This window comes from Lonchura striata, chromosome 6, assembly GCF_046129695.1.
Source record: "Lonchura striata isolate bLonStr1 chromosome 6, bLonStr1.mat, whole genome shotgun sequence".
NCBI lineage: Eukaryota > Metazoa > Chordata > Aves > Passeriformes > Estrildidae > Lonchura > Lonchura striata.
The window spans coordinates 48,699,707-48,714,878 of NC_134608.1; the positions used below are offsets into that span (position 1 = coordinate 48,699,707).

General features: G+C 38.5%; 1 protein-coding gene across 1 annotated transcript in view; it reads right to left on the bottom strand.

Annotated features, from left to right (window-relative positions):
- Window positions 1-7,366: 7,366 nt before the first annotated feature.
- Window positions 7,367-15,172, bottom strand: part of OTOG (otogelin) — an 89,799-nt gene continuing 81,993 nt past the window's right edge. Inside the window, exons 51-55 of the mRNA XM_021525661.1 lie at window positions 14,876-14,980; window positions 14,349-14,468; window positions 13,496-13,541; window positions 8,832-8,911; window positions 7,367-7,567 (exon numbers count right to left, since the gene is read on the bottom strand). Of these exons, the coding sequence (XP_021381336.1) occupies window positions 7,367-7,567; window positions 8,832-8,911; window positions 13,496-13,541; window positions 14,349-14,468; window positions 14,876-14,980 (552 nt within the window). The remainder of the gene's footprint in view (window positions 7,568-8,831; window positions 8,912-13,495; window positions 13,542-14,348; window positions 14,469-14,875; window positions 14,981-15,172) is intronic.

A 15,172-nucleotide genomic window follows, 5' to 3' on the forward strand; every position in this document is an offset into this window, starting at 1 on the left:
GTGCATCAGTGAATCACAGAATCACAGAGGGGTTTGGGTTAGAAGGGATCATCTCATTCCAACCTCCCTGCCATGGGACACCTTCCACTATCCCAGGCTGCTCAGAGGCCTGTCTCACCTGGCCTTGAACACTTCCAGGGATGGGGCATCCACAACTTCTCTGGGCAACCTGTGCCAGTGCCTCACCACCCTCACAGTAAAGAATGTTTGTCCTAATATCTCATCTAAATCTACTTTCTTTCAGTTTGAAGCCATTACCCCTTGTGCTGTCACTCCATTCTCTCCATCTGTTTTGTAGGCTCCCTTCAGGTACCAAAAAATCACAATTAAGTCAACTCAGATCTGTCTCTCTTCCAGACTGAACAAACACAAATTTCTCAGCCTTTCCCTGTAGGTGCTCCATCCCTCTGATCATCTTTGTGGTCTCCCCTGGACTCACCCCAGCAGGTCCCTGTCCTTCCTGTGCTGGGCCCCCAGAGCTGATGCAGCTGCAGGTGGGCTCTGAGCGAGAAGAGGGGCAGGACCCCCTCCCTGCCCTGCTGCCCACGGGGCTCTGGGTGCAGCCCAGGACACGTTTGGCTCTCTGGGCTGGGAGTGCCACGGCTGGGTCGTGTCCAGCCTCTCACCCACAGCACCCCAAGCCCTTCTGGGCAGGGCTGCTCTGGATCTGTTCATACCCAGCCTGTGCTGGTACCAGGGGCTGTCCTGGCCCAGCTGCAGCCCCAGCACTTGGTCTGGTTAAACCTCATGAGGTTGGCATGGACCAGCTTCTCGAGCTTGTCTGGGTCCCTCTGAGTGGTCTCCTGTCCTTTGCATGTGCTGACCACACCACTCAGCTTGGTGTCATTGCAGATTTGCTGAGGTGCTTTGATCTATCCTTGGTGGGTCACAGGCTCTTCTTTGTCACCCCACCCCGTGTCCAGCTACCTGGCTCTCTACCAACCCTTACACAGGGGGAGAAACAATTCTCTTTACTTCCAGCCCAGCAGTGCTTTGAGAGATCAAGGGAAATAGAGCTATAGGGTTCACACTGCTTTAAAAAATACACAATGAGGGGTGGTGCACGCCCAGGGAGAGCGATACTACCAGAGTACTCCAAGCCACAAGACAGAAGGAAGATTTCTTGTTAAGCTGCAAAAGTTGCTTTGTGGAAGAGCAGATGGCACTAAGTTGGCACAGATGGCATGAAATAATTTAGGGTAAATTGCAGTCTAAGGTAAATATATACAAATACTTTAATTCTGTTTCTAATAATTCCACTGTTAATGGAGTTAATCATATGGTCACTTGGGAATAAGCCATTTGCACTGAATTCAAAAGTTAAAAATTTCCATATGGAAATAAGCAAACATTTCACTACCCACTTCCACCAAGTAATTTCTAAGCCTTTCCAAAGTCAAATTAACAACGTAACCAACAAACCCACAATTTTCCTTGCGTTTTGGCTCTCCAAGGGTTACATGACATGTTTCCAAGGCTCTGAGGCACTGTATTTTACTTGGGAGCAGGCACAAGATAGTGCTGGGGGAACATCAGAGAAGGCAAGAGCCATGAACACCCCAGCACCTCTGTGCTAGCTCCAACCTAGCCAAAGAGGAGGAGAGTGTGGGTCAGGAATGCTGATACCCAGCTTGGGGCACCTATTATCAAAAAGAAGCTTGGTGCAGAGAGCAGAATATCGAAACTCCACAAAGGTGACACCCAGGGCATCTCATCTTTGGGCACAACCACCACGCTCTCCCCACCAGCAGCGAGGCTTCCACTCAAGGTACAAGGCAGCAATAACAGAGTTTGCCACCCATTATTCAGTCATGCATGAAGTCGAGCATCTGAAAAATGTTGCTGCGTTCTGGAAACACGCTGCTCTTACTTGATATTGCTGTATAAGCATCAAACTATTTTGTTTTAAAAGCCATGGTAAATTTATGAATGAAACTGTGCAAGAGGGATTTAATGAGAGATCCATAGCAAGTGTTCAGCGGTCTGGATGTTGCCTGCCACCAGGGTAGCATGAAATCATTTGATAATTAGACCATGGCCATGCAGGATTAGCATACCTTAAAAATATAGGGCTGCATTATTTTTATTTATATAACAGATGGATATTTTAAAAGGTCGTGCATTTTTTAATGAATGCAACATCACGCCAGTGTTGACAGAAGATTTGGAAGTGCTACAATACGGTCAAATCTAAAGCCTAAAATTGATACCTTCCCTTCCCCCTGTGTTCCAGACTTGGAGCCAACAAAAAAATGTGCAAATGTTGTAAATTTCCTTCCAGAGATCAGCTTAAATGCAGCATTTATAGGGCACTAGGTTATATTAACTTTCATTTCATGTCAATTACAGGTAATTACAAGACTCTCATATTAGAGCTACCTGAAGGCCCTACACTTCTCCTTTAGCCTTATGACACGTGAATAAGATAGGAGAGAAAATTCTATTGCCTCCAGGAATCCTACACAAGGGCTGCACTCAAGCCCACTGCCATCAGTAAACACAGAACAAGTCAGTTTTCCTTCATTATCAAGGGAGGGACTTTTTTTCCCACCTCTAATGCTGAAAATCCCAAGAGGCTTCCTTAGGTACTGACTCGCACTTTTCACCTATACAACAACTTCATGATGATTGGGCTGGCCAGTCCAATCTGAGGAGAAAAACTCTTAAATATTTTCATTAAAAACATGATCCCTCATCTCATTTCTACTCCTTTTCCAGAGCAGAGATGAAAAGGATGTGAGTCAGGATCTAAGATATTGGTATTTCAACTAAATATTTGAAAATAAGGAAGTTGCCAGAAAACCATTTTTAGCACTTTAAGGATTTTAACCAAACATGGTGGGGTGTTTTGTTTTGTTTCTCGTTCAAAGTTTACTCAAGTAGATACAATAAGCATTTATTTATATTTCCTAGGGGGATTTCACTATTTCTGAAGAATCACTTTACCTTAAATATCTTGAAAGCCAAAAGCTGAGAAAGCAAGTTCACAAACCACCTGCGGATCTAAAACATTGGCAATAATGAAATGTATATACAACAGAAATATGTTAAAATTCACTCACCTTGTAGATATTTTCCAGACAACAGAAGACATTGTCATGGAAATAAAGACATGACGTCTTTGCAAATTCAGCTGTGCTTTTCCATCTTGAAGGTTTGGCTGATGACGATGTCTGTCTTCAGCTCTACAGATACAGGGATAGTTTTATAGCTGTTATATAAAATAAATACAGTTGGAAAACATACAGGAAACACCAAACAAGACAAATTACAATCAACTTAGCTTCATACAAATCAAATATTACCATTAATCCCCTCATATGAGGTGGTCAGATATCACTATGTTATCAGTATAGCTGATTTTTGATTCTGTTGAAATATCTGTAACCATAAGAGATGAGTTTAATTCCAACTAATTTTAATAGTCCAAAAGTGAATTACCTAACCATATTTACCATCTGGGTTCTCTCCACAGTGAAGAGGCAAGATGGTACATCTGGAGGATAAATCACCATATCAATCTTGGGCACTTATTTTAGGATGGGTTGAGTCACTCTCTGGATGCAGCTCTCTTTGGTGATGGATGAAGCCTGGACACCTGAGTTAATTCAGATATCTATGTTACAAACAGCTGATGTGAGGTGATATGATCAAAGCCTTGGTCAGAAGTCTGTGCAGAAAGCAGATCTGAGGGGGTGGCAGACTGTCAGGTACTATTTCTAAAGAGGTTAGATGTCTTCATCACACTAAGAGGGGATTTTTCCAAAAAATCACCATCTGCATAACAGCTGTTACCTCGTTTTAATTATTCATAGCTAGCCACTTGTACGGGGGAGAGAGATGGTGGTGTGGGCAGAGATAATAAGGGTGAGGGCAAAATTTTTTGAATTATTTTGGTCTGACTTCATGGACTGCATACTTGAGAGCTGTCTGAGGGGGTGTAAGTTATTTAACTTGTGACTAATAGTTCACATTAAACTGCAGCCCAGCAGATGCCAATATCTCAGATTAATTTACCAAACCATCAGGCAGTCCTATCACTAATTAGAGGAAGCATTACTCAAGAGGCCATTATCCTGAGTCCAGATCATGTACTAATAACCCCAGAGAGTGAGCATTTAGAAAACACAATTGATATAATTATATTTCACCTTAAAGGTCTTTCTCAAGGGCCAATATCCATAATATTCAAGAGTCCAGCTGCCAAATCTCATCTTTTCCTGTGAATCAAGGCTGGGTAAGCTTGCTTGAGGTAATGCAAATAAAATGTTTTTTTAAATGAGATAAAAATGGGCAATCAGCACTGTAACAACAAACCAATGTTTCCATACTCAAATACAAAACATTTTATTCAAAGATGGAAAACCACCTAGTGTTAGGAAGGTTTTAATTCCTAGATTTAATGAAACACAAGCCTGTAATATTTCCCTTCCTTTAGGAATCAGTTATGTGAAGAAACTCCATGCATGCAAACACATATAAGGAGACCATGGTTATTGGGGTGGAATAAAGTTCTGTGACTTTCAAAGAAATGGTGAGAAGCCTCAGTTTCAAGCAGGTCAGTTTCAAGCACAGAACTTAATAAAAATAAAATAAAATTTATTTAGGGTTCAGTCATAGTTACAGCCCAAGTACCTCCAGCATGGAAGGGCCAGATGAAATCCACATGGAGGTCCCTTTGGCTTCCAAAGGTGTGGAAGTACAAAGAGGGCACATCTTTTTCCAGCTGAGCTGCTTTGTGCAAATGCAGTGTAAGGTACATACAAGGTAAGGGCCTGGATGGCTTTGAAGAAACACAGATAGGCTGAGGATATGTGAAGAAATTTAACACGGAGGCAGGATTAAAGTAGCTTCCCCTGCCCCGTCAGAGGCAGTTTGGATCTTTCCCGTTTCTGCTAGCATAAGCTTAAAGCCTGCAAAAGCAGAAGTAGGGACTTAGCACAATGTTTATTATTTTACTACTGAAGTAGCAGCAGCAGCAGTGTTTGATTATGGCTACCAGACACACTGCTGTCAGCTTTCTGCTCTCTGCCTGCACTAACTTTTCTCTTCAACCAGGAGCTGAAAGTTTGGATCTCAAATGCTTCTCAGAGTTACTGCCTTGAGCTGCTAGAAACAACAGGCTCTCTGCTCAAGTGGCAAGGGAAGGGACCACACTGCAGCAAAGGGAAAAATGTTGGTTGGTTAGCCTAATTCCTCCTCTAGCTCTGTCCCTCATGGTGGTGTGTGACACTTCACACAATTATCATCTCAGCTGAGAGCAAAAGAACCGTCTCTTATTAATTCAGCATCTGCCAGCTGGTAAACTAAGGAAGGTTGAACTTCTCCTTTGAAAATGCCAAAGCATAAATTTTACGCACATGGCATCAAGGATTTAACTCTGCTCAATGCCTTGTAAACAGCCTTTTTTTTTCCTGGATTTCCATAGGATGAGCTTCTCCCAAATTCTGTCCCTTCTTGCTATTTAGAAGACAGCTTTGAAAAAGGAACATCATCTGCAAAGTGAGCAAGGACTGCACAAACAACAGGTAGTGCTTAAAGAGACATTTAGCCTAGGTACTGAAGAGTGATCATCACTACACAACAATTACTCAAAACACTGTCCACACACATTGCAGTCAAATTGAAGGTTAATTTAGAAAAAATATGGAAAGGGAATGTGCAGAAATTCACGTTCTTTTCCCTCTGTTTTTCCAGGACAAACAGTCTGACAGTGTCAGAGTCGTGTTGTTGGAGTTTGATGAACAAGCGTTTTCCAATTTTTCTTTTGAACAAAATTACGTAAATGAATTTTGCTTTTTTAAGGCTCAAAGTGAACTGTGATGAAATCAGAGAAATATGTAGATCTTAAAAATCCATGAGCAAGTCTTCCTCCTTGATGTACTACTTGTGATACCAGTTAACCCTGAAATTACCCATGTGCACCACTGAAGAAAAATATTTGTAAGTATTGTGTGTTTCATCACATGGTAGTAAGCTGCTCCAGCAATGATAGCAAATTCAATTGTAACAAAATAAGACTTCCTGTTGTTTATTAGATATTGTAAGAATGAAATGTACAGTATACAAAATTAATATCAAAAATGTTCACGATTGATTTTAACAATGCATTCTTCTTTGCATTTACTGCAGACAAGCAGCTTCCAAAGAGGGGTGCTGAGATCTATTTACTGAGATTTCAAGTGTATCACTGCATTCTATCTACGATTTTAATCTACAAAACAAAAGCTACTGCATTTTTGCTTGATATCAGTGGCATTTGTTAAAGAAGAACAGAATAGTAACATCAACTTAAAGAAAAAAATCAGTTCATTACAAAAAAAATTAATTTTTCAAGTTCATAAAAATTGCTTTTGAAATCTCAAACCTTACAATTGTACATTTTGAATTTCAAGCACTTACATAAGAAGTTGCATCTACTATACAGGTGAAAAAGATTTTCAATTTTGTTTTCCTTTGAGGCAGATACATATAATCCTCATTTTTCTTTTTCCTAATGAACTTTCACATCTTTAAAATGTTAAACAATGTTCATTCTCCTAAAGAGACAATTTAAGTATGTTTCATTTTATAAGATGAAAGTTTTCATTTAAGTTATATCTATACAAAGGAATAGAAAATGGTTTTCATTTTTCAATCTGTATTTTCAGTTTATGTCATATTGTTTAGCAGAATGATAAAGTGACTAATGGCTAATCTAGATAGCCTAAAGACAGCAGATCTGTTCCATAAACACATGCTTGCCATAATGCTTTTCACTACAATATAAAATACACTAGAAAAACTGAAATGATTCACAGGGAATGTTACATACAGTTATCGGTATGAATAATGTTTCCCTGACTAAAAAAAAAAAAAATAAACCCTACATTGAATTTCTTTTACATGCTCTACATAGCAACAGGAATATGATTTAAACTGAAAATTGTTCTCATGTTGTCCAAAGAATTTTTCTTAATAGACACTAAACATACTTGCACAATTACAATGCTTTCAAAACAGTGACCTGCTGCCAGGCAAGTTGGGCAGTGATGTAAAACTGGAATGGGGGCTTGACAAAGTGTGGATCAACCTTCCAGAACAAAACAGATGGTGCTCTTTCTCCTTAGATGTCACTAATGTAAATCACCTTTTATGTTGGCACATAACACAAGAGCCTTTAAAAAATCCCTGTGAATGAAGACAAATCACAACACAAATGATGCAAAGCCACTTTTCAGAAATTTAGGAGAATCCAAATGTATTTGTGGTCTTTTGCAGTAAACGGGTGAAATTCAGAGGATTGACTATTATGGTTTTAATAGATAAACTACTATAAAATTACTCTGCGAACAGCTGGGCTTGCTGTTTTATTTCTTTTTTTTTTTTAAGACCATTGGCAAGAGCATTCTGTGGGCTCTTGGATGGAGTAGCTGACCCAGGTTGAGTTGCTGGTGCAGTAGAGCTGCACAGTCCTCCTCTGCAGCCCCAGCTCCCTGCAGCACTTGCAGAAGCGAGCGTAGGTGTTGATGTTGTAGTTGTAAATGCTGGCAGAGGGGCACTTCCCGTCACACGAAACGATGTTCACCTGGCAACACACACAGGCAGAAATTAACAAAAGGGACTTAGGGGTTCTCAAGGAGTTCTGAGGGCATCAGGCACCCAAAGCCAATAGCAAAGCAGTGAGAAATGTGGATGTATTTCCTCTCCCCACTTTAGAAAAATCCCACTACGTCTGGAAATAACCTCTGAAGTACACTGCCCAGACAGGTCTCAATGTCAATATTACTGATGTTAATTATGATTTTTCTGTAAATTTCAGTAACAAATTTGCACTATTTTAACAGACACAAAGAAGCAATTTCAGTTTTGAATTTTAAACTATTCATAACAACCTTGGCTTGAACACAGCACCAAATGTTCTTTCCACAGCTCCCTACAGTATTCATTTCAGTGATACGCTGGTGCAATGTTGCTATACTGGGTATCAGCAAGGAGGAATAAAAGAACCAATCCTTTGGAAAGCCGAGGGGAATTACTACTAATGATACCAAATGTGTAATATTGACTGTAAGACAAATAGGCTTAAGAACCTGATAATTTTTTTTCAAATTTAATAGTCAGGATTTGTGTTTCTGTTCAATGAAAGACTGAGAATAAATTTCCTGGCTGCTCAACAGCTTACTCTACTAAATGTACTCTTGGAGTCATTTTAGAGGCTACAGCTGTTTCCCTACTCTCTTTTATTACAGCTTTTCCAGACGCTCTTACACATCTCACACGAGACATTTGTCTGCACCCTTGCTGCTGCTCTCAGCCTCACTGCTCAGCAGGACATGGTTGGTGTCCTCCAACACTAAATCCTTTGATAGACACACAGATAGTGCCTCATTCTTCCTTCACATTTCACATTGTGCTCATGCTGCTGCCTAAAAAACAGCTTTCAGGACCTAGATTCCTTTCTTCATGAAGCTGGCATTTAAACACCGTCCCTGGGCAGATGAGAAATTACACACATCTGCAGCCGTTTTAGCTGTAGAATATCAGGGCAAAGTTCAGTTATAATAGTTAATTTGCATAGAATAATTGCAGCACAGGGTGAAATAAGACTAAATCAGCATGCACCTAAATGTACGCAAAAAAATAACAGCCTTCTTTTTTATTATTGAGAAGATGACTGCTGAGAATGTAGGAAAGCATTAAAACAGCTCTGTGAAACACAGGAACCTCTGCTTCTGAAACACAGATGGAGACAATGGCTTTGTGGAATCCGAGTTCACTTTCTTCCTTCTTTTTAATATCTCAAAATTTTTCTCCCCTGCTGAGAGAAGCCACAATGGCTATTGACTTACTGGTGTGTTACTCCTGCAGTCATTCTTGCGGATGGTCATCCTGACAGTCACCTTCTTACAGAATTTACCATCTTCCTTACCTGCAAAATGGGCATAGATTTAAAAATATCAGCTCATATTTCTAGCATCACAGAGACAAGAACATGCCTCACCATTTAATGGGTTCAAGAGACACAGAGAAGAAAACAGCCAGTACATCACTGCACATACACATCTTTGGTTAAGCAACATTAGATGCACATTGAATCACTTTTAAGATTATTTCATTCATTAATGTATCTCTTTTTATCTTTAATAACTACTATAAATGGTTTATTCTTCACTCAGTAGCCTTTTATGAGTAAGTCTACTGTTTTTAAACATTTTTGTAAAATTGATTGAATTCTCTGTGAGAAGACTTGCTAATTATTCTAACTTGTTAATGATACCAAATGGTATCATTATCAAAAGGTAAATTTGTTAATAAATTAAAGTATATTTTCTATGAAATAAATACAACAAACTTTAATAGCAGCACTTGCATTCCGGTGGCATAAACAAAGTATAAACAGAATTTAAAATAAATACATAACAGAATACATAACAGAACCTGATGAAGAACAGGGCTTCAGGGGGACTTCACATTTCTGTATGTTTTTATTAAATCAAAGAACACAGCTGAAGAAATGAAACTTTTATTTTAATTTTCATTAACATTATTTCCACAACTTTTCTCGTATGAGGCACATGGATCAAATAAAAGAGATCACAAGAAATCACAAAATTAAATGAGGAGTTAAATTTAATTTAACAAAGGAATGCCAAGAAGCAAAACAAAGATGTTCAGTGTAAATTTCTGTTGTGAGGGAACAGGAAGAACATTATCTTCTGAGGAGGACCCTCTCTGTGCTGATAAACCCCATCTTGTTGCAGATCTGCAAGAGAACAAACAGCCCATTCCATTAGAAGAGTTTTCCACTGTTTCACACCAGATTTTACATGCCATGATGCAGCCCCACAATGATTCTCCCCTTACAGAGCTGCGTTTTCTTTGAGCCAAGAAATCCAGAAATGTTGACAAAAGGGAAATACTGTTAGCTCCAGAAAAGCAAGGGTGATAAAGGATTTATGGCTTTGAATAATACCCAATATTGAACTGTGACACAATTTACTTCTTGATGCACAATATCCAGCTCCCTGCTCCAATCACTGTCAAACTAGTAATACTGCTTCCTAGAGAAACAGATTTTAAATGTTGTTTCCTTGGGGGTTTTTATTGAGATTTTTTTTTTGTTTGGGGGTTTTCTTTCCTTTTTTTAATTATGTAAGCCTGGTACTCTTTCTAGACATAGCAGAATTTTCTACAACATGACAGAAAGGAGAGCAATAAATCTTCTTGGAAATAAATAAAAGCCTACAGACAAATGCCTGGCTACTGCTTGACTGTCAATAAATTATGTTTGCTTAGGGAAAAAGTAAATTGAGAAAAATAAAAAAATAAATTGTTTTTTAAAAACCCCAACTCACCGTTATTTTGTGTTTTTCACAGTTCTTTTCATGGTTCTTTCTTCTTTTACATTATACATGGTGTGTAGGGTGGAGAATTCAGTGCAGCTGTGACTATGACTTCATCCAGGCTATGGTGAAAGTACATCATATCTCATACAAAATAAATATAGAATGTATTTCCATGCATGTATTTTAAAATCCAATGCTTTTATAAAATGAGTTTTACAACAAATATACATTTACATGAACATGGGAGCAAAACACAGGAGCATTTTATATATGTCATAATATAATTAGATTATTTTGCACCATCTGTATGGTTGAAAATCCTTGCTTGGTTTTTGGGTTGACTCATAACACTGTGGTCACTTAAAGTGACAGCTATATGAAAGAGAAATACAGATTTTAATTTAGTAGTCCTGGAGTCAGAGGTGTAGTTTAATGTAGGATGTATCACTCAGTGGTGTACAAAATTACAGTCAACATAATTTCACTTACAGATATGGAGGGTTGTTTTCACAAAAAAATAAATGCCAAAACAAGCATGTTACAATTCAAAGAATTAACATGCTTTATGAAAAAGAACAAAGATAATCTCCAATTTTCATGGGCTAAGCAGAGGCTTGCTGTTTTCAGTACATTGTCCTAACCATGGATGGGAAAACAATTACTTGCTTCTACTGTACATGGCACTGGAAGCAAAACTGTTTCTACATCATCTGCAAAAATGTGGCTGACATAACAAGCTTTAACAAGCAAAGCAATTAGTCTCTATGTTCTAGTGCACTGTAAACATGATGGAATTAGTTTACTCTTTAAAACACAGCAATTTCACACATGCAGCAAGCTAAAGACTATGCAAGTGCTCACTACCAACAGTACATTGTTGGCTGACAACAATGCACCGCCCACACAGTGCAAAGTGAAAAACAAACCAAAATGGGAGCCACTCTGAACAACCATGAGCAGCTGTGCTACACTGCAGCTTTGGCAAGAATTGGGTAACAAGAGGTCTGACACTCCTATCAGGGAGTACATTGTTGGAAATCAACAATGATGCTGTTTGGGTTGGTCCTACTTATTTCAGGAAAAGGTACCTGTGTGACAGCCAACATAGGCTGTAGGAGTGACTGGGCTAACAAGGAATGGGAGGAGCACTGACACTGAAGAACCTGGTGGGAATATTACACATTGAACAGAGCACGTGTTACAGAGGATTTCTGGTAGTATGAAAACATTTGGGAGTTACTGGATTTTGGCAAACAGAATTCAAATTTAAAATGTCTGTATATGACAGGATCACAGAATGGCTGAGGCTGGAAGAGACCTCTGGAGGTCATCTGGTCCTGCTTCTCTGCTCAGGCAGGGAAGTACCACATCCAGGCATGACTTGCATTGTTAACCTCATGTTTAAACCAGGAAGGATCTGGTCTGCCTTGGTATAACCAAGCCAATCTGGTATCCTGAGTCCAGTATGTCCTTTGGGGCTACAACAGAGAAATAGCATATTTCTTCTCTAAGATTTGATGGAGCTCCTGGCTCTTAATTTTCAAGACCAATTAAAATTAGAATTGAAAGTCACGATTGTGTCTGATGGCAAAGTACTTCAAAAGAAAACAAAACACTGATAATCCTTCTCATAAAACCTCTCCCACAATTAGAACTGACTGACAGCTCTCATAGCAGTTTGCCTGGAGTCAGAACGAACTACATGATTCACAGAGGTTCTGTGTTGTGCACGAACACGTGTGGTATCAAACCTCTAGGAACGTACTTGGGAATGCATCTCAGAAGTCACTGGTTTCTACAAGGGTTGAATTTTACCTTGTGAGGCATGCCCCAGGTTAATTTACTTTTGTCTTTAACAGTTAAGGAGCGTGGTTAAAATTTTTCTCTAAGCACAGCAGCAAGATCTTGTGCCCTGTTGAAAAGCAGCTTAATGCATATTTAACTGCCCTACTAATTTGTTCAGAAGCTGATTTATTTGGCTGCTAGGGCACTGAAGGGCAATGTCTGATAATCAAAAACTGATCTCAGAGTGCCTGTGGAGAATTTTCCACAGAACTAGGTAGGCCAAGTGCTTGAAATACAGGTCCACCAAAGGAAGAAAACTGGATATTATCATGCCCCTATGGTGGGAGCAGAGAAAAATATAAACCTAGGTAAATCTTGCACAGTTTCCATAAACTTTTTGCCACAAAATGTAACACAAGTCAGTAACACCAAAAGGCACCTCCCAGCCAGCAGCACATAACCCACTGCAGTGACTGTGCACATGGTACCATGTCAGGTAGTCAGAGCTGTGCAAGCTCCATCCCACCCAGCAGGAAATACCTGCACTTTTTTCCAGCTCTCTCCTACACTTTCAGGTCACTATTCCAGCCACTTATGCAAATTAAGTCAGATAGTTTTCATTTTTAAATATTATTATATACTAATACTACTTTTTACAGTGTAAAAATCTCCTTTTCAGTTGCTTCTAATGCTATCAAACTTCAGCCTAAGGCCTTCATGAGATCAACCAAAATGTTTCAGCTATGTACCAATGTGTTAAGAAAAAAAGTATTTATATTTTCTTGATGTCTATTAAGACATAATATCTTCCAAACATATTCTGTAGAGATATTTTTTCTGTTTTTTTTTCCCCAGAGAATCTTTATTAGCTCACACAGATAATCAAGAAAGGGGAATTTTAACATTGTAGAATCTTTTAAAAGATACTGCCTGAAGGCTTTGTAACTGTTAATTCCTATATTCATTAGTTACAAAATGAACTTACAAACAACATAGATCAATCTTCATTTCTACAAAATATGAAGATATTCTTGTAGTTGAAGCACTGTTTAAGGTGCCTTCTCAAATACAGTACCTTTTACTTTACTATATGCAGTACCTAAATTTTTGAGGAGTTTTACACAAGAACAAAAAAAATCCTCAAGGTAGGAATTTCAGTGAGCTGACAAGCTACAATCGTTATCAGTGGAGTAAACGTTTCCATGTTAAAGTGTTTTCTTTTGATTTAACTCCACTATTTTCAGTGTTATTTACATGAGTAAACCTGGGGAAAGCACCGCCCTTGAGATGTGAATCAAGCTTTCATATGGAAAATAATCCACTTTATTCATAAGGTAACAGATCAGAGACTTGTGAGGCAGAAATTGTCAATAATCACTTACATGTTTTGCAGCATCCTTCTAAGAATGGCACAATATAACCTCCAACCTGACCAAAAGATAAAATGAAGAGGAAAAACTTGATTTTTTTAATGCTTTCATTCCCATGTATCTGCACTATTAGAAATATATTTCAGATAAAGCTCTGCATCATTGCAGACAAATGCACATTCTGATAGTTCTGAGGAACCAGCCCACTGCTGTTTTTGAGGAAGAGCTACAGCCACTCAGTTCTTGCAGGACTGCGCCCTGCTAGTGCAACATCATTCACCAAAGAGAGCATCTTTCTACCCACTTGTAAATGTAGAACTACAGAGAGCAGTAAGAAAATTCTCCTTGCCTTCATTCCCTGGCACTTAGTATAATCTCATTTTGAAAATTCATATAGAATTTTTTGTTCTTGCTCCAAAACTAGTTCATAAAACTTCATATGCCACTGTAGAAAAGATATTCCTGATTTTCAGACAATCTTGCCCCTTTTTTTAAGTGTTTTTGATCATTATGCTGAATCACATTGCTATACACAGAAAATGTTAGAATGGGGAGGTCCAGCCCAGAAAAGCATCCAAGTTGAGACAGTTCTATGAAGACTTGCTTGATATTACAAACCCCAATTAGAAAAAAATATTCTAAGAATCAGAAGAGGTATGTCTAGCTGTGTAACACAGCAGCTTGGTGACACAGTAGTCTGGTGTGTGGTTATACCTTTTACCTCTAAATGTCTGGGAAAAAATACACACACTACCAAAATTAATAATTTCTCCCTTCTTGAGGAAAAAGCATCTTTTGTCATGAAAATAAATCTTATCATGCAAACATAAATCACAGCTAGAATGAAACTGTCTTGTACACTGACCTTCACACATTCAGTTTCATTGAAGGGTGGGCATCCCACTGCAGAGGACACCAGAACTGGTCCTATTGCTGTGTTGGTGCATTCATATCTGATGCAGTTTGAAATCCAAACAGCGCCAGGCTGGCAAAAATTTTAAAACAGAAACTTTACTCAGCAAAAACAGTATTTTAAGTATTAATTTTAAAATTTCATTGAATGAGATCTCACTTGAATCAAGAGTAATACAGCAAAATATGATTTAGATGCATATTCTGTTTAAGGCCAGTAAAAAATACATAATTTTACGCGGGTCCTAAAATAGTCTAGTTGATTGTAATTCTCTCATATATATCAGAATCCTTTAATTTTTGTTGACAGTTTTATGGTTGAGTCCCCAAGAAATTAATATTGTATACATGCAAAACTATTCCAAGTATTTGGACAAATAAAGCTCTTTTCTGCTCATTTTTATGGCAAGATATGTACAATATTTCATAATTTTTTGCTTACTTCTAAATATTTTGAGAGAATAAAATATGCAAACTCACCTTAAAACTGGCAACTGTGCCATTGCTGAAAGTGTGGAGACAAGACAAGTTCTTGCAGCTACCACAGCAAGTGGTTAAATCTTTTGGAGGCTGATAGACTTGGTTCTGCCAAAATTAAATAGATTACTCCTTGTATGAAAGAATTTTGCAGATCAGTGTTTTACTACTGTAACAGACAAATTTTTTTCAGGTATTTGATTTTAGGGATATTTTTAAAATAACTTCCAAACCCACATAGCTTTTATTGGCACTGCACATCCATGAGGCTTTTATAAAATACATTTGGTCTTACTTGAA